General features: G+C 26.9%; 1 protein-coding gene across 1 annotated transcript; it reads left to right on the forward strand.

The window, feature by feature from the left end:
• Positions 1-3,696: 3,696 nt before the first annotated feature.
• On the forward strand, positions 3,697-20,188 carry LOC113367046 (the record flags this gene model as incomplete). Its single annotated transcript, XM_026608677.1, is given in 9 exon segments — positions 3,697-3,752; positions 15,125-15,296; positions 17,011-17,197; positions 18,287-18,391; positions 18,565-18,699; positions 18,948-19,076; positions 19,193-19,398; positions 19,786-19,891; positions 20,066-20,188. Coding segments are annotated over 8 exon segments (1,116 nt in total).
• Between the last annotated feature and the right edge of the window lie 248 nt (positions 20,189-20,436).

A 20,436-nucleotide genomic window follows, 5' to 3' on the forward strand; every position in this document is an offset into this window, starting at 1 on the left:
GTATTACAATGTTCGAAATGTTTTCTTATGGGAGGATCCGGTTCTGCCAAGTATGTTGACAGTTGCAGCTTTGTCATCATCTGGATTTAATAATTCAAATTCTCAGCTTCTTGGAGAAGTTGACAGTGTTAATACTGAACCCCACCACAACACACCATGTTCAAATTTTAAAAAGCGGAGAAAGGTTTGTTATTTTATTAAATTATTTGATATAAAAATATGCAAGCACTAATTCATGTGATTAGTTTTGCATTATTAGTCATAAAAATAATTCATAATTTGTTAATAAAAACTTTCTACATTTTTATGGATTATTTTACTTCATATTTATCAAGAATATGGTCTGGAAGCTATCTCACAATTGATCATGTGACTAATACTTAACCTTTGAAAATAATATAATTCTAAATGAATATTTTACATTTTGAATTTATTTTTGGATAGATTTCGATATAGGTTCGACACTTGTATGAACTCAGTTTAATATATGAGTACGAGATAATTTGTCCTAATTTATCAAAATTAACATCATGGCGTTTTTACATATATTTTTAAATTTGTCAAGTAACAATTTAGTTTATGGCATTTATTCATTAATATTGTTTAATGTTTTCAGACTGAAATGTCCCAAAAGGTGTTCTAATGAGATTTATTTAGAATTAATGCATTCTTGTTGGAAATTTTCGCCTTCAGAGAGACGAACTTTTTCTGAATTAACTGTTGTTTCCAGTGAATTATTAAGAAGATCTAAAAATGAATTAGGAGACTTTTTAGGTTAATATACTTAACCTGGGATAGCCTTACAATATACTCAACTACACAATTGAATTAATGAATTAAATTGGATTAAGTAGTAATATTCTCTAAATTTTATTAGTTTGAATTATATAATCAATATTATGAATTCTCCACATTAAATTTTTAACATTTTGTTTCATTTTGTTAAAAATTTATTTTCTGTTAATTAATTGTAAAATGTACAAAGATCTGAATTTTAGTATATAATTTATTTTTTATCTGTGAAGATTTTTATACTTATTGTCTCTATTCATATATATTTTTATAATACAATTTTATTTTTATATGTATTACACATATGTAACAGTTAATTTTTCAAATGTATATTCTGAATATTCTGGATATAATCTTACCAAATTCAAAATTCTGAAATCTCATAATTTTATTAAGATTATGTGCAATTACGTACAAAGAGAAATATAATTTTATATGGATTTTATTTAATAATTGTTTATACATTCTGTGAATGTAATTATAAATATAAATTATACAAATAAGTGGATAAATTTTTTAAATAACGTTTTTTATAAATAATGAATTCATCATTTTGTAAATATTTGAAGGATTTTAATAGATATTTTATGATGTTAATTGACAAATCTATGTATGTATATATATATATATATATATATATATATATATATATATTTGCATATATTTACATAAGTAACCCACCGATATCTATGTATATATAATTACATACAATATGTATGCTGTAGATAATATTATAGTAGTTAGTAAGAAAATGGTTTTATAAAAATTTGTGTTTAGTAGTATATTTGTGAAAATAAATTTGTATTTGCGATGATAGAGCAAAACGAAATTCTTATGCATATAGTCCCACTCAATTGGTGCCTTTTATATTATTTAGATATTTAACTTATGTTTTAAATAAGTATAATACATATTTTAAAGTAGTTTTAATAGATCATTAGGTCATGATGATATAATATAATGTTTATGATGGACTATGTGTTTTAATATTTTATATTAGAAAAATCTTTTATATGTGTCACTTAGTTATCACTTTTGTATGTTGTAAAGTGTATACTCATAGGATGAATGAAACCACAAAAATGATAAATTTATGCTTACAAGATAGCTAATCTAGTAAATCCGCAATGGTTTGATAAATATAACCACACCATCCATTATCAATAAAAATCTAAATCCTCAAAACAAATATTGAAGAGTATATAAATATCAAATTTTGAGAGAGAATCATTTGATATTTGACGATTGACAAGGTAAGTGATAATTTTATTTATATTGCAAAAATATTTTTTTAATAGTATACTGAATTAAAGCTAATATTTTCTTCAGTATAATATTAAAAATATTTAGCAATTATTTTACTATTTTATTATTTAAGTAAATTTTAAATATTAGATGAAGTGTGGTCTGTGACTATATGTTTTAATAAACTTACTTATCGACATCATCAAAATAATATTGGTATTATTGAAGAGTAAAATGATTTAAAGAATTTATTCAACGCTGTTAGTACCATACATAATATATATATATTATATGAAAAGTGCCAATAAAAAAGTGGATTTTTATAGATAATTTATATAAACAATAAAAATATTCACCATTTATGTTACTCCAATATTCATCATTTTTGCAATCTCCTCTTCAGAAGATTTATTTATACTTTAGATAAATTCTATAGAATTTTTAAATATATATATATATATATATATATATATATATTTATATATATATATATATATATATATATATATATATGATAAAAATTGTTTCTTGGGCATCCATCCAATAATTAAAAAAACAGTTTTAATGCAAAATGTTTTAATTAAGAGAACATACGTTTCGGGTCCAGATTTGACCCATCTTCAGTGCATACAAATAAATTTTAAAAAAATATAACACAAAGAACAACACAAAAATGCAACGAAAAAATAAGTATGAAATAAAAAATTGAAAAAACATCAAGTTATGAAAATTTTTTGAAAATTGTAAAAATTAAAATAAATAATATGTTTTATTGTAAAAAAGCTTATTCCAAAAACACATCTTGTTAGTTTGGAGACAGAGTTACGTGTGAAATTAATTTTTACAATTTTCAAAAATTTTCATAACTTGATGTTTTTTCAATTTTTTATTTCATACTTATTTTTTCGTTGCATTTTTTGTGTTGTTCTTTGTGTTATATTTTTTTAAAATTTATTTGTATGCACTGAAGATGGGTCAAATCTGGACCCGAAACGTATGTTCTCTTAATTAAAACATTTTGCATTAAAACTGTTTTTTTAATTATTGGATGGATGCCCAAGAAACAATTTTTATCATATTATTTCACCATCTGAAGAAAAACCTCTCGCTTTATATATAAATAAAATAAATAAATAAATAATGATAAAAATATATAATTAAACATATTAATACTTTTCGAATTTAATACAATCTGTTATTTAATTAAATAGAACTATAAATATAATAAATAATAATAGTTATTATTATTATTAGTTTATTTAATTTTTTTTTTAATTTTGTTTACTCAGTTTGCCAACATATAAATAATATACAACATAATGAAGTTAACAGAACTTGTTAAAAATAAATGAAACTTCAAATTAACTGAAAGTTATGAAAAATAAGAACTAGAATATAAAAATATTTGATACCGCTGCATAAATAATCGACATTCAATTTTTAATAAATAATAATTAATAATAATGAATAATTGGTTTACCAGATGCCATTTTAATATTATGTGCAAATGCGTGTGAAATGATGAATAGACGCCATGATACATACACATATATAAACCCAGAATGTATCAAACCAAATTAAGGTTATGTTTTGTGTTTTCAAATGCTGCTGTTTATAAAAATTCTAAATAATGTTAATGTGCAATTTGAAATTTATTAGTGATGTTGGATTTTCGGTAACCAACAAAAAATGGAACAATCTAGAACCGCAGAGTGGTATGTTACATGCTTTATTACGATACTAATTGTCAAAACCGGTTTAGTAGAGGTTATATGTGTTATGTATATATTTTCAAGACTTTATTTCAATTTATATTTACTTGATATTAGCATGTAGAAATAAATCATATCATGCGGCACATTTTACAATTTAACTTTATTTGCAAAATTATTGTTCGGTAACGAATTTTCCATTACCGTTTACAAAATTGTTTACAAAAAACGTTTGTAATAACATTTGCGCCATTATTATGTAAATATAATGTATGAACTAGTCTTGAATATGTGTATGTTTTATGTTAATATTATACGTAACAAAGACATGATTCATTATTGTACTATGAAAATCGTTGCAAAATAATATATCGTTGTATTAGTACGTATATGTTGACTTTAAAAATCATAAGTGAGTTATTCCCCATCACGCACATAAACAAAATATTCTGCTTCGTATCAGATCTTTATTAATTTCAATAACTGTGTTAAAAATAGTTTTAAGTTACAGTTAAATTTGTTTATATTTGGTTAAGAGTATCTAATCAAATACCGGCAATTTTAAATACAAGTGTCTAATAATAGGATAGGATTCATAAAGTATTGTAAGTTTATGACTCATATTTTTATAACATTTTCATGAATAATAGATTATAGAAATATCTTGAGCCTATTGTTTTAGGTACTTTTTTACATTCATATCATACTCTATTTTTAATGCATTTTAATGTAATCAATAATTGATATTTTAGTATCTAAAACTTCTACTAACTTTTTAAATATAGTATTTGATATTAATAATATTTGGCCGTAGTTGAAGGAGCGAACTTAATCTTTGCAATGGTAGCTTCATTTGCATGCAAACCATTTTCAAAATTGTATGTTTAGCCCTTTCCACTCGCGAATTCCGAGATTTATATGAAATTTGCCGCCGGCAGCATCCGAGTGGAAAGGGTTGAAGTGAAAATATTTCAATCAAACATTATTAATTTTCAAAAAAATCGCGAACTATTTAACATATTATTTCAATCGTTATATGTATTATCAAACAACAATAAGATCGAATATTCATACTTATTTATTATTTCAATTTCTAATTAAATTGCGGTAATATAAGTTTCACAAGGAGGAGAAATGTTACAGTTTTATGTAAAATAATATCTTATTTACCGTCAATTTATGAATAAACTAGTGGTGTATGGCATCGTGACTTAAGGCAAATTGCTGGAACTTTCCGTACCGTAACGAAATGTTCGAGGAATATTAAATGTTTTCAAACAGATTATTACAACTACTGTAACATTTACTATAATATTTATAAGAATTATATAAACTGAATTGCAAAGTTAAAAATATTTATTTAAAGTATATAAGTGAGCTTTAGAACTTTAGCCAGAATTAAAATTAAAATCTGAATTATTTTAGATATACAAAAAAAATAATTTCAAAATATTTTTTTTTCCAAAAGCATTTGTTTCGTCAACACAAGCAAATTTTTCAAATCGGATGCTTAGTTTTTTTCACATTTAGCACCTTATCTCCGTAACGATGTGACTAGTTTTTGCCTTTGCCAAAAACTTGTCAGTACATCTACCTATCAATAGAAATCGAATGCTTTTTGAACCATTCAAATTAGTTGATCCGTGTGCCCGAAAACGTGGACGATAAATCCATATATGTGTATCCATACATACACACACATCAATTTTTTCTAAGGTATGCCAAAATGTTCAGAAAACTCTTGAACGTGAAGATATGCAAAAATTTTCATTTTCGATTTTTCGCCCATTACTATAACTTACCCCACGGGAATTTAAAAATATTGAGAATAAATATAGAATAGCAAAAGAACCTCTTAATATGTTTTTTCTTGATCTGGAACCAAATAGAAATAACAAAAATTTATAATATTTACAAATTATTCAATTGCATAATACGCGTCGAACCTCCAAGAAAGTCTAACAACATAATACAATGCACTAGCTGTCAACTCTTTAATCACACCAAAAAATACTGCAATAGAAATATGTTTGTCCTATAATTCCGGTTTAAAATGATGTTGATATTTTTTTTCAAAAGATGATGGTCAATAATATAGTAGTAGTATATTATTGCATTATTTTTAAACTTATTGTGGAAGAAGGAAAATCTCACTACTAAATATTTCTCAAAAATATGTTAAATAGCTAATTTAATGTTTTTTCGGTCTCTTGAATCATTCTAGATCGTTTGGAACCAAAATTGGAAAAAGTATGTTTCAAATTTTGACTTTTCGTCAACGTTTTCTCAAAAACGGCTAAACCGATTTTAAACATTTGAAGTCTCTCTATGGAACTCGATAAGAATCATAAGGATTCGCGTTGACTATTTTTGCTCGGCCATCGGCCAAACTTTTTCTTAATAATTTGCAGGAATATTTCAATTTTTCATCCAAGGTTAGCAAAAAATTTTGAAACAATTTTGAAAAATTAAAAAACGTTCGAAAGTCAGCAGTTAGCCTTTTCTTTGTTCATTTCATTTCTTCGTTAATTTTTTTGTTTTATGATGACAAAGTTCTTGAATTTTACGAACATCCTAAATTATTTTGAGCCTACAAAAAAGGTTTAATTATAAAAATTAATTAAAGTTTGTAATAATGTGTTGGAACAAAATTTCAAACTTCTATCGTGCCATTTTTAAAAGTTGCTATATATTAATTCATATTGAATATTAACTTCCCGTAGGGTAAGTTATAGTAATCGCAAAAAATCGAAAATGGAATTTTTTATATTTCTTTAGGTTTTAAAGGTTTCTAAATATTTTGGCATACCTTAAAACATGGATGTATGTGTGTGTGCGGATACAAATTTTCGTCAAAAAACATTTGATTCGCATTGATAAGGAGACGTGCTGATTAGTTTTTGGCGAAGGAAGGTTTAGCCGTTCCGAAGATACAGGGCAAAAAGTGCCAAAAACGGTAACTCAGTTTTTAAGATTTACTTGTATTGACAAGATAATAAACTGAGCAAATTTTTGGGAAGGCAGGTCTAGCGGTTATGGACTCTCAATAAAAATAAGTTAAAAAAATGCCTTTTGACGGTCAAAAATGATCATAAGACATATGCGCATCAAATTATCAGATATTTTGTAGAGATTTTCATAATATGTACATATTTTGTGTAAATTTTATTGGGTTCCGTACCAAGATTTTTAATTTTGATGTTTATTTATATGGTTCAAACAAATGCTCTCGACAGTATGGAATAACCGATTTGGATAATTTAAAAAACATCCGATTCGTATTGATTTACACATTGTGTTTTTTTTTTTTTGGTTCCGTACCAAGATTTTAAATTACGGTACGGGAAGTTCTAGCAATTTGCCTTGCACCCCACTAGTTCATATTATATTTACACATTTCGGGAAATTTATGCAACTTGCTTTAGAAAAAATGCCCCTAACTCAAAAATTCTCCCAATCGTGATTGATACGATAATTATGAAAGCGATTGGTTAAATCGACAATTTATATCTAGACAAATTGTTAATAATAATATATTTCGAATCTGTGTAATAAATGGAGTTTCGAATATATATATATTTGCCTGGAATTAGCCACTCTATATATGTGTGTGGTTTAATTTAAAAACGTTTGATATTGCACGTTGTTTTATGGCGTCAAATCACGCATGAAAATGCTTTGTCTACGTCACGTAATGCGGTGACGTCTTTTATATAAATCCATAAATAACCGAAACGATGATTTTTCTAGTTGTTATGAAATCTCTGTTATATTTTTCAATGAAATATCTACTCGACGATTATTTTTATTATACGTTTCCTATACACCCAAGTTGTGCTTTTGAAAATAAAGAAAATATATAAATAAGGTACCTAATAGTCGAATGATTTGGTAGTAAAACGATTTCCAATGTAACTTTTTATTATTTGGCGAAATTGTTCAAATTTGCATGTTCTAATGTGTAGAAAAATGATTCATAATATGAAAATTGAAATTATGTTACTTCATCGGCTCTAACAGCAAATGCATTGTGATTTTTTAAGTCGCAATAAAATATATAAATAATCAGATAGCATTGAAAAAGTCACGTCGCCGATTTTATTGCTTTAGAAATTAAGCGTAAATCTAGCATTATGCTATTAAATACTTACCATATTCAAACCAATCTTTGATTTTTTATCTGTTTTAGATGTTTAACTACTCTTAATCACAAAAATAGCTCGACCAATATTTACAAAATATTAATAAATGCTATTACCAATTGATATTTTTGAATTTATTAATTTTTTTAAATCCTTGACTTTTTTAATAAATGAAAAATTAATTTTTAAAGTGTTAAAGTATTGCGCAAAAGTAGCTCGGCTGATCTCTATAATAAAGAAAAAACATCTAAACGGATCAACATTGACGGAAATTGAATCTACTGATACTTTTTGAATTGTTTAAATTTAAAAAAAAAACTATGCACAATCTTTGCTTACACAATTTACTATTGGAATTGGTATCTTTTAAACAAATTTTGAGTCATCTTTGAGTATTTCAAATCGGAATTTGAGAAAAGTTGGACAATTAATGTTATGTTTGTAAGACGAAACGATTATCATATGAAATCGGTGAATTCTAACGATAATTTGAGACTGTGTATTTTTAAAAAAGTGATAATTAACTGATTCCCAAATAATCCTTTAAACGAATTGTTAATTTTTAAAATTGAATCTAGATTTTTTAACTTCCCGTAGAGTAAGTTATAGTAATCGTAAAAAAATCAAAAATGAAATTTTTTATATATCTTTACGTTCAAAGGTTTCTGAACATTTTGACATACATTAGAAAAAATGGATGTAAATGTGATTGTGTGTGTGTGTGCGGATACAAATTTTCGTCGACGATTTTGGGAACACCAATCAACCTATTTAAATAATTCAAAAAATATTTGATTCATATTGATAAAGAGACGTGCTGATTAGTTTTTGCCAAAGGCAGGTATAGCCGTTCCGAAGATACGGGGCAAAAAGTGCCAAAAATGTTAACTCAGTTTTTAAGAGAACGGAGCGTCCGATTTTAATAATTTAACAAACATTTTACTTGTATTGACAAGATGAAGAACTGATTAAATCTTTGGGAAGGCAGGTCTGGCGGTTTCGGAGATCTAGCTAAAAAAGTTTTAAAAAGTACCGTTTGGCGATTAGACATATGCACATCAAATTATTAGATATTTAATAAATAGATAAGAGATTTCAACAATAAGTATACATTTTGCTCACATTCTTATGGGCTCTGTACCAATGTTTATCTGTTAGACACGACGCGGCGCTTACGCGCTTCGATATTTCGTCACTATGCAGTACGAAATAAAGAAAGTCTTTTTTTTTCAAAAAAAGTAAATTTTTGTCAAAAATTTAGTTTCTCAAAAATCTAATTTTTTCGAAGTGAAATTTTTTCATGAATGTTAATCTTTAAAAAAAAAAATTTTAATACGAGAAGTTTCAGCAATTTGCCTACGATGCCATGCGCCCGAAATTTAAAACCGAATTTGAGAAAAGTTGGACAAATAAAACGAAACAATTTTATTACGACTATTATCATATAAAATCGGTAAATCCTAACGATAATTGAGACTGTTTTATTTTTCAAAAAAAGAATAATTAACTGATTTCTAAGTGATCCTTTGAACGAATTGTTAATTTTTAAAATTGAATGTAGATGTTAAATTGTGACGAAACATGTTTACCACTGAAAATTATTTCACACAGACATCATACAAATTGATTTAGGCGTTTCTGAGAAATGTGGCCAGAAAGCACGCACACCTTTTCGAAATTGGTCAGAATGACTTTACAAATGAGGAAGACATAAAACTTGCGATATTATATTTTGGGACAAAACGGTAACTTCGGGTGATCTTCGATACACGTAAGGGAATAGTTATTTCGATTAAGAGCTTTACCTTTTGGAGGTTCTATTCTATTCTATTTAATGTATGGAAGTCGTAGCAATTGGAAGAAAATCGCAAAGTAATTATATTTTTTTATTTATTAGGCCCGAAACGAATTATCTTGAAGATTTTTCATTAGTGGCTGAGTTGTTCTATATATTAAAGCGATAGGTCATATCGCATTAGTTTTGCGGTTGAATGCTAAATCCACAAAACAGTATCACTTTTGAAATAAATGATTAATTATTTCAGAACACGATATATTACATGATTACGTCATAGAGTTTGGTTTTCATTTTTACAGTCTATCTATATCTTATTATTGCAATACAAGAACATGTTTATTAATACGGAATGTGTCATGCATGAATGTGTCTTGTTATTTACATTTGTTATTACTTATATAATATCATACTTATATAGGAAGTATATCTTATATATATTTGCTATTTCCATACAAAACTTTGATTGAATTGCGCTCTATCTAAACGTTAATATTAGGAGCTAAAACTTACAGAGAATTGTTTTTTATCTATTTGGAACCATTTGAGCCCCTGGGAGCAAGGTAATTCGAAAATGACCATTTTAAGGACCACCATATATATATATATATATATATATATATATATATATACATACATATATCTGAAGTATTTTGCAGTGCAATCGTCGAATTTAAAAAGGTAGTTAATATAGACAGATTCTTTATTAAACGTTTCAACACATAAAAAATGGGTTTCATCATTTAGTAATCAGACCAGGAAAAACCCAAAAACAAAACTTATTATAAACACTAAGACTGTGTAAAAGAACATCATAACTAATAAATAATTAATAAAACGAAAGAATTAAATTAGTTTTTTTTTTAAATTCACCTCATTATTTAAATCCGCTCGATAACCAACATTTTATTCACTTTTTTATAAACGTTTATATCAATCCACAAATAAATAATATTCAGATTGAATTTTAAATACGAATTTTGAATTTACTATAGATTAAATTGTTTTTAACTTAAAATAATGAAAAAAAAAATTAAATTGTTATACTTTTGAATAAAAAAGCACATTTCAAAATTTATTATGAATAAACAAGTGACTTTTATAAATGTATTATACCCTATTTGGTATTACGTCCAATTTTCCTTACTAACTTTAATATTTTCTATGATTCTGTAATTAGGAATGGTTTTATTGGTCACATACTATTGGCCACTTGCTATATGACCCTTAAGCAATTCTTAATGATTCTTCTAAAATTATCCAGAAATATTTGATTTTTAACATTTATTAGTTTTGCTATATTTTTTCCCAAATTTACAATTGTCAAAAAAATTACTTGTTTAATTATAATATATTTTTCGACTATAAATTGATATTCTTACTATCCCTGAGACCAACATGGATAAGATTCTGTAGAATCCGGAGTACAAATGTATCAAATGTATGATTAGCAACTTTTTTTTCAATTTTCTGACTAAAATAATTGGTAATTAATTATCGAAACTATAATATTAGATGAATACTATTTATTTTGACATAGCAATTAATTTTAAACACTTTATTTATTTGTTTAATTTATTTTTAACACTTAATTTATTTTAAAATAGTGAGAAAATATGAATAAAATATGCATTAATATCATAAATTAAATATTATTTATTACTTTGTTGCTTAATATGGGTATGAAGTTGTAATAATTCCCAAAATGATGAGTATTTGCTTTTTTGAAAAACATTATGAAACATTTTTTTCTTATAATTAGTTCTTTTATCGATATCCGTCGTTATTAAAAAAAAATGAAATTACATCACTGAGAGGGATGTCATTCCCCCGGGAAATGGCAAAGGAGTCTAAATTATTTTCACTTTTGAACTTGAGGGTAAGATAAACCTAATTTCAAAATGTCATACAAATTGGAGCACAGTAAAAAATTTCAGACCCAAAACGCTTCATTAACTTAAGTAAATATTCCGTATCCGATGGCAAAAATATTAAAATACTAACGTTTGTATGTGAAAAAGAAAAGGGCTGTTTTTAGAGTTTTCCCGGCAATTATTCGATTTTTTCTCGCCGTAAGAACCATCCTTGGACTTCAACAAACATTTTAAAAAAAGAATTGGCCAAATTGGTCCAGAAGTTGTTGAGTTATGCGCTTACCAACACATTTTGCGATTTATTTTTATATTATGGATGAACCGCTCAATTATATGTTGATTTAATTACTTTTTTCATCATTTTTTATAGGTTCTTTATATTTTTGTTGGTGGTTTGACTACAAATAGTAATGCCGTACATCAAAATCGGTATTATGTGAGATTTTGCTCGCCCGTAGGTAAGCCGTTAAGAGTGACGGGACTTGTTTCAGAGGTCCCGGGTTCGATACCCACTTCGAGCAGCCTGTTGTCAGGCAACAGTGACAACGATTTTCACTTGGAAATATAAATAGCAATATGTTTCCAAGTGAAAATAGCCCTCACCCGGCATTGTTGCACCATATACTTGCCCTATTACAGAGATTGTAATAAAAAAAATTATCATACAGAGATGTGACAACTGTTTGGGTTGCCATCTGTAATAAAACAAATGTAGTTTGTAAGATATTGATCACAACAGCTCATAGAACCCATAAGTTCTGATCGCTGTTCAAATAAAATTATAAAAAAAATATAAAAAAATGTGAGATTTTGATATTAACTTCTTGTTCTTAGTACAATAATGGTGCATTCTTTTTAAGACCCCCGAGAGGGGCTGTATTACTTTCTTTCATTTTTTCAATTTTAATATTGAATTAAGTATGGTTTGCATTGATTATTGGTTAGATTATTAAGTTTGCTTGAAAATATTTATTATAATATTTTTTTAATAGTATGATTTAACCTGTGGCATGACATCGTGCCTTAAGGCAAATTGCTGAAACTTCCCGTACCAAATTCTTTTTTTTAAAAATAAACATTTTTGAAAAGAAGTACTTTGAAAAAAAATAGATTTTTGAGAAACTATAAATTTTTGACAAAATTTTACTTTTTTGAAACTTGACTTCTTGAAAATGAAGTGTTTTCTTTATTTTGAAATATTTTGGAGATTCCGAGTCGACGAAAATTTGTATCCGCACACACACACATACACACAAAAACACACACACATACATCCATTCTTTCTAATGTATGCCAAAATGTTAAGAAATCTCTAAAACGTAAAGATATACAAAAATTTTCATTTTCAATTTTTTTGCGATTACTATAACTTACCCTACGGGAAGTTAATAATTTATTATCCTAATTTAACCTTATTAGCAAAATTGACAATTTTTTTAATTCTCAATATATGGATGACTGACATAGATTGTCAGTCAAAATTTTATTCAGCTTTTCTTTTCAGCAAGATGACAGAGTCATTATGAAACATGAAGCACATTGTCCAGTTAAAATTGGCTCTTTTGATTTTTTGCTTTCGCACTTGATCAAATACCATTATCAAGCATTTTATCCATAATTATCTTGATCGGAAACCTGGTAGCTCGGTACCAGGACGTACCAACCTTTCATTCTCCCACGCGCCTTGCTGTGTATTCGTTCAGAACCGCATTATATCTGCTATTCAGTCCCACTTGTCAACTGGATATATTGTTTATTCGTTCTCCAACTTAAACGCACTGCACCAGCAAAATTAATTTTCAAAGACCGAATCGGTATTAATATGATTTTCTCTTTTCATTACATTAAATTTCGGTTTTCGATATCGTTTTTCTATATTCGAGTTGCATAGACTTTCTATGTCCGCTTTTAGCGTATTGAGATGTTTGAATGTGTAATAGATATTTTGACCTTTTCAGTAAAAATATTTTGGGTTTCGTACAGGGATTGTATCAAACACAGTTAATTTTTTTTTATTATTTTTTATTTTTAAAAATTCCTGTTAGTAAACGTAATCATTTCGTGAATTCTCTCTCTGTATTTATTAAATTTAGCATCCAATTCGATGTATTAAAAGATGGATTAATATGGATAATTAGAAGCAATTTATACCAGAAACAACCTAATCTATAACATTTTTATATGAATTTTTTTATTTAACTTCGAACACTAAAACATAATGGCAATTACAAGAATTTACAGTTTGATTTGGGTAATAATAAATTAATATTGATAATCAAAAGCAATTCATTATTTTGTCAAAAGAATTAGATTTTTTTTAACTTTTATAATAATAGGCTAATTTGAAAAACTATACACAAAAAAGTTTTTTACGCAGGCATCCATCCAGTCATCAAAAATAACTAGTGGGATGCATGGCATCGTTCTTTAAGGCAAATTGCTGGAACTTCCCGTGCCGTAATTAAAAATCTTAGTACGAAACTCAAAAAAAAAATTACACAAAATGTGTACACATTATTAAAATCTCTATAAAATATCTGATAATTTAATGTACATATGACCACTAAACATTTTTGACCGCAAAATGACATTTTTTTAACTTATTTTTATTAATTAATACAAGTAAAATGTTTTTTGAATTATTAAAATCGGACGTTCCGTTCTCTCTAAAACTGAGTTACCGTTTTTGGCACTTTTTGTCCCGTGTCTTCGGAACGGCTAGACCTGCATTCGCCAAAAACTAATCAGCACGTCTCCTTATCAATACGAATCGAATGTTTTTTGAATTATTCAAATCGGTTGATCGGTGTTCCCGAAATCGTCGACGAAAATTTGTATCCGCACACACACACTCACATACACACATACGCACATACACATACATCCATTTTTTCTAAGGTATGCCAAAATGTTCAAAAACTTTTGAAACGTAAAGATATATACAAATTTTCATTTTCGATTTTTTTGCGATTACTATAACTTACTCTATGGGAAGTAAAAAACATAGTTATCTTTTAATAAATTTTCCATGCGTTTTGGGTTCCAATTTAACTCTTCTTGAGAGGATGAACAAAACAATAATTCAAAAAAATAAATAACTACACCTTGATAAAGATATGATTTTCAGTCTTATTTACAAAAAAGAATTATATATTTAATTTGAAAAACCAAACTAAAATCGAATATAAACAACAACGACATTGAATTGTGTGAATCTATATTTGTTACATATACATATACAATTGTTGAAATTATAATAATTTATAATAACATTTTATTATAATTTTGATGTTGAAATATGTGAGTCAAAATCTACAGGGCAATACATCAAATAAAAATTGAATTCAATTGGTTTTAACTATAAGACAATTGACAAGATTAATGAAGTTAATATATAACTCTTTATCTTTTTCATTGTCTTATAAATTTTAATTCCATCAAAAATACCATGAATGTAGATTTTACATTAAATTTCTCGACTTATTCAAATTGCACAAATAATACATATAATTTTCCAGTGTTTTATCAGCCAAAGTTTCTTACCCTGGTCAACCCCTGTTTTAGTGCCTTAGGTTTCTCTTTCCATCGCGCCCCCTGCAGGTTGCTAACTCATGGCCGACGCAGTAGTCCACGAAGCCCCAAACGGGCTTGATGTGTCGAACTTTTTCGAATTGGTTTCCACTGATGACAATCTACAAAATATGGATGCTTGCTTTACCGCTTTCGACAAAGATAAGTAAGTGGAGTTTTTTTTTTTATTTGAAACACTTTTATAAAGTTTAATTATCTACAGTATATTTAAATATTTTTAGATAGTATTTTTATATTTTGTCAGTTTGCAATAATTAGTGTTATAATTATATAAATTTTGTATTGATTCTATTCCAACTAGGAAATGCAATACCGATAAAAAATTGCAATACCGGTATTTCGGTAATTTCTCATTTTAGAACTGACAATACTGCTATTTTCAGTACAGAAAAATTATATATACAACTACAACTATATACAACTAAACAATAAAAAAACAATAAGTAGTTTAATAATAATTTAACAAAATTATGTCCAATTTATTTAACTTAACAGTATCGAGTATATTGAGAACTTTACACCAAAATCAAACCTAGAGTAAGGAAGACCAAAAACTCATAATAATCACATTTCACATTACATTATAATAATAAATTTTATTGTTTGTATTTGATGTGTTAAATCAGCATAATTTCCAATATTTTAAAGACTTTAAAAGACTAAGTTTTCTATACTAATTTAAGATACGATACTTTATCAAGTTGAATAATAACATCCTATAATTGTTGAGTATCTTTAAAAAAAAATTACACGGTCATAATCTTTATTTTGTGAGTATTTATGATAAAAAATATTTTGGCGCTTTGGCGTTACATTTTTACATAAGATTAAATAAACATCATTATTTATTAATTATATTCTATTTACTTAGAAAAGATACGAAGCCCTTTGGAAAGCAACTAACATTTAGTTTAATGACGAGTCGACATAATATTTTGATATTTGTTTATACTATAGAACCACTATCTGTGGTTCTGATATTTGTTTATACTATAGAACAATATATCTGTTTAAGCGATTATGGGATTTAAAGATAAATTTATTCCGAGAAATTTAAACTCGAGTGTGATATATATGTATCAACTAGCGCTTATGTAAAAATACCGAAAATACCGGTGTTTTTAGGATAAATACCGGTATTAATACCGCCGAAAAAACGGGCGGTATACCGGTATACTGGTATACCGGTATTGCATTTCCTAATTCCAACCAGTTAACTGTGCGCGCAGTTTTGTGTAAAGGTAAATTGTTGTTTTAAGATAATTTGTCACTTACAACCATTTATTTTATACCGGCTTAGCCTCAAAATAATTTTCTAAATTTGATTTTTTAATTTGAAATTTGAGAATGTTTTTTTAATTGCAATCTAAATAGCCAATGATCAGGAATTCGTATGCATGACGAGTAAACTTGTTAATGCACAAAATTCTGCCACTTTTCCAGGATGGGTATACACTGCCAATCTTAGTTAACTGGCTAAATAGCAAACATTTATTGCTTTAGTTTAAATTATCAAATCAATGTAAAGACATAAACAAAATTATTTAAAAGTTGGTAAGTTATAGAACATATTTAATGGGTAAATTTGAGCATTAGTAACTTTTATGGCTAGTTAACAAGTAAATTAACAAAAACATAAAGGTATTGTATACATCATATATGATTGTATATATATAGTATATGCGTATATTGAATTCAAAAAATACACTTCTTAAATATGCCCAATATTTGTTAATTTTATTATTTCTTTCATATTGATGTGAATTTTAATATTTTGTGACGTATTATTGCAATTATAATAAATTAAATTAATTAACTATCATTGCAGTATCCTCAATAATATATTTTCTGGTTTACAGTGATGGTCGATTAAGCTTGGATGAGTTTGGTCTTATATGCCGAGCCTTGTTCCGGAACGAACGTGGCCAAGTATACCATGTGAAACCAGAACAACTGCAGCAGATGTTTGCAGTTTTTGACTCTAATGGTGATGGATTTCTGGATAAAACAGAATTCCAGTTCTGCTGGAATCATTGGATCAAAGTGGTCAGATATTAAATTTCTAAGTAGATTAATATTACATTTTAGCGCTAGAAATGTATGGTTGTATATATTCTATATGTGATCTTGCACAAATTTTATTTGTGGTCAATACAGAGAGTATTGCATAAATATTTTTAGAGCCATATCTATTAGATATATTTATCTGGTAGAAAACAATTAAATTATTTGAAAACAGCTAAAAAATTATAATTTTGAAACAAACGGGTCAAATTGCATTAATGCAATCTATCCTCTCTTGGAGCATTTTTCACACTTTTTGGTGTGCCTCAGTAACTGCGATCATTCTTATTGTTATATAGTAGACATGTGAAATATTTACATAGTCAAATTAGTGTCTTTGAGAAAAGTAGATGATGGTTCCGGTTATATAAGATCTTTGATAATAATCTATTCAGGTACTGATATAATAGACAGGATTCAGTTCTGGATTTTTAGCGCTGAATATTTCTATTATCACTCAATTTTGCTTCCGGTCTCAACACAGGATAGAATATTTTTATTATCTTCAAAATTTGCTTTGGGTTTTAGAGCTTTGTGGGGCTATATTGATATTTTATGCACCAGCTTTCAAAGCAACTTAGACCTTGGGCAGGTGAGATAGTCTGGAACTCAACTCAGAGAAAATCAATGCGAAAGATATTTAAATGTTCTTTGGCGTATCAAAGTAATGATAATATAATATAATAATACTGATTCGTAAAGGTATTTTTAACGAATTTAGTTATTCGTTCACCAAAGTCCAGTGCGATTCGTAGCGAAATTTTATGTACACCCTTAATTATTTACTAATCTCACCATTATATTCCAAGACTTATAATTTAGAATCCGAAGACGAAAATAAGATTCCGTATATGATCTTTGCAACCAAGACTACTTTTTATTTATTGGGTAGGACTGAACAGACTTACTAATCATACTCCAAAGCAAATAATAAACTTTAGCAATTATTTAAAGATTTTAAGATCTACCTAAAACTTAAAGAATTTAAACTTAAAGATTTTTTTTTGAGTTTTTGTTTAATTTTAATCTTGAATTTTTAAATCGATATTTACAAAAGCATTTTGTTTGTAGATTGTTCGCCCAGTGAGTGTTTTTCTAGTGGTAGATGTTCAGAACGATTTTATCTCTGGAACATTGAATATTAGCAATTGCAGTGCTCAACAAAATGGTCATGAGGTATGTGATTAGAAAAATTTAATGTTAGAATCGCAAAACAAACATATTAATTTATTTCTAATATAAATAAAAAAAAATCTTACAAATATTTTATAAGCATTTTCAGCGATTATTATTTTGTGTTAGTTGTAGTAACTACAAGGTTTATTAATATGTTTCTTATAATTTTACAGGTGATCGAACCTATTAATAAGTTATTGGATTCTGTTGAATTTGATGCAGTAGTTTACTCTTTAGATTGGCATCCTAGTGATCATGTCTCTTTTATTGATAATTTGCCTCAGAGAGAACTTCATGATTCCAGTCCAGTAAGTTAAAAATTTTTAATATTGTGAGTATGAAATATCAGTAATTATTATTTTGTGTTCCTCTTTCTTTAGCAAATGAAATATGTTGTTATATATTTAAAAAAACTTTAATATCTTCTTAATTTAGTATAATAATATTTCGACGAAAACACATATTTCAAGAAATCTTGTATATGAGAATTATGAGCAGAAAAATTATGAATCATTTTTTTTTTAAATCTTAAGTATGAATATTAATTAAATTTTAGGTCTCAGTTGAACAAGCACAGGTATATGACACTGTGGTTTTTGCTGGTCCACCTCCAATGAAACAAAGATTATGGCCAAGACATTGTGTCCAGGACTCGTGGGGTTCTGAACTACATGAGGATTTAAAAGTTAGTGCAAAATATTATATATTGTATCACTTACTTATTATATAACATGTATATATATTTTTATTATACATTAAATGAAAATTAATTTCAATCATTAGAACATTCTTTGTTTGCAGGTAGTAGAAAATGCAGTGAAAGTGTACAAAGGAACAAATCCAGAAGTAGATTCGTACTCAGTTTTTTGGGACAATAAACGTATGGCGCATACAACTTTATGCGCTGAATTAAGAGCTCGGTCCGCCACTGATCTTTATGTGTGTGGTTTGGCTTATGATGTCTGTGTTGGGGCAACTGCAGCTGATGCTATATCCGTTGGCTACAGGTAAAATTTATGGAAATCATAACAATGTATGAAGCGTTTTCAGTCTATCATATATTGTATGTGTTTTCAACATAGCATGAGTAAAAGTCAGGATTATATATAATTTCAAACTATTAATTTGCTTGAATTAACTATTTTTTTGTTGCATAAGCATAAGTTAAGTCTTAGTTTGATTTCAATAAAATGCACATTTATGTGAAGTTTTTTCTAATATTTAATCGTCTTTAATGAGGAAAGTTCAACATGAGATCATATGCATATAATGCAACACAATCAAAAGAGCGTGCTGTATAAGATAACATCTACATCTAAATAATTATAGTTATTATGATATTATATTTATAGATATAATTCAAATATTGTATAATATATCTTTTATATTTTTAGAACTATAATTGTAGAAGATTGTTGTCGTGGTGTGGATTTAGCTGATATTGAAAAAACTCGTAGAACAATAATAAATGGTCACGGTGTTATAGTATCATCATCACAAGTAAGAAAAATAATTACAATAGTACAACCAAAACAGTAGTTAATAAATATTTAGATTTTCAAAGATGCCTCTTGTTGTATTAGTATTATGATATATTTTATTTATGCTAGAAGTTTATTTGTTAATTTTAGTTATTTTTGATACTTTGAATTTAAAAGAAAAAATATTTTAAAGGTGAAGGCAATGGTGGATGGACGTGATAGGAGGCCTGAATTAGGTTTCAAATTGGCAATGGAATTGAAGTCTACAGTTGCTGATAATTTAAGCAAAGAAAAGGATGAAAAAGATGTCATTTAAATTTTCTAAATTTTTTATAAATTTTTTGGATTAATTATATTTTTAATTTTCTAAACCAAAAGTTATACTTTATAATAGAATATAAATAGATTTTTATGTTTTAGTTTTCCTTTTTATGTTTAGAATTTCCTTTAAATGATGACCTAAATGTACCTTGCAAATATGTCCATGATATTACATATTATACCTAATGTATCATAGATTTTGCATTTTATTTTATTTAAGCTAAACAACTTATGCTGAATTTT

The sequence above is a fragment of the Ctenocephalides felis genome, unplaced genomic scaffold (genome assembly GCF_003426905.1).
Source record: "Ctenocephalides felis isolate EL2017-DRISC unplaced genomic scaffold, ASM342690v1 CF-g0.4_SCAFFOLD_01170, whole genome shotgun sequence".
NCBI classification, from domain to species: domain Eukaryota; kingdom Metazoa; phylum Arthropoda; class Insecta; order Siphonaptera; family Pulicidae; genus Ctenocephalides; species Ctenocephalides felis.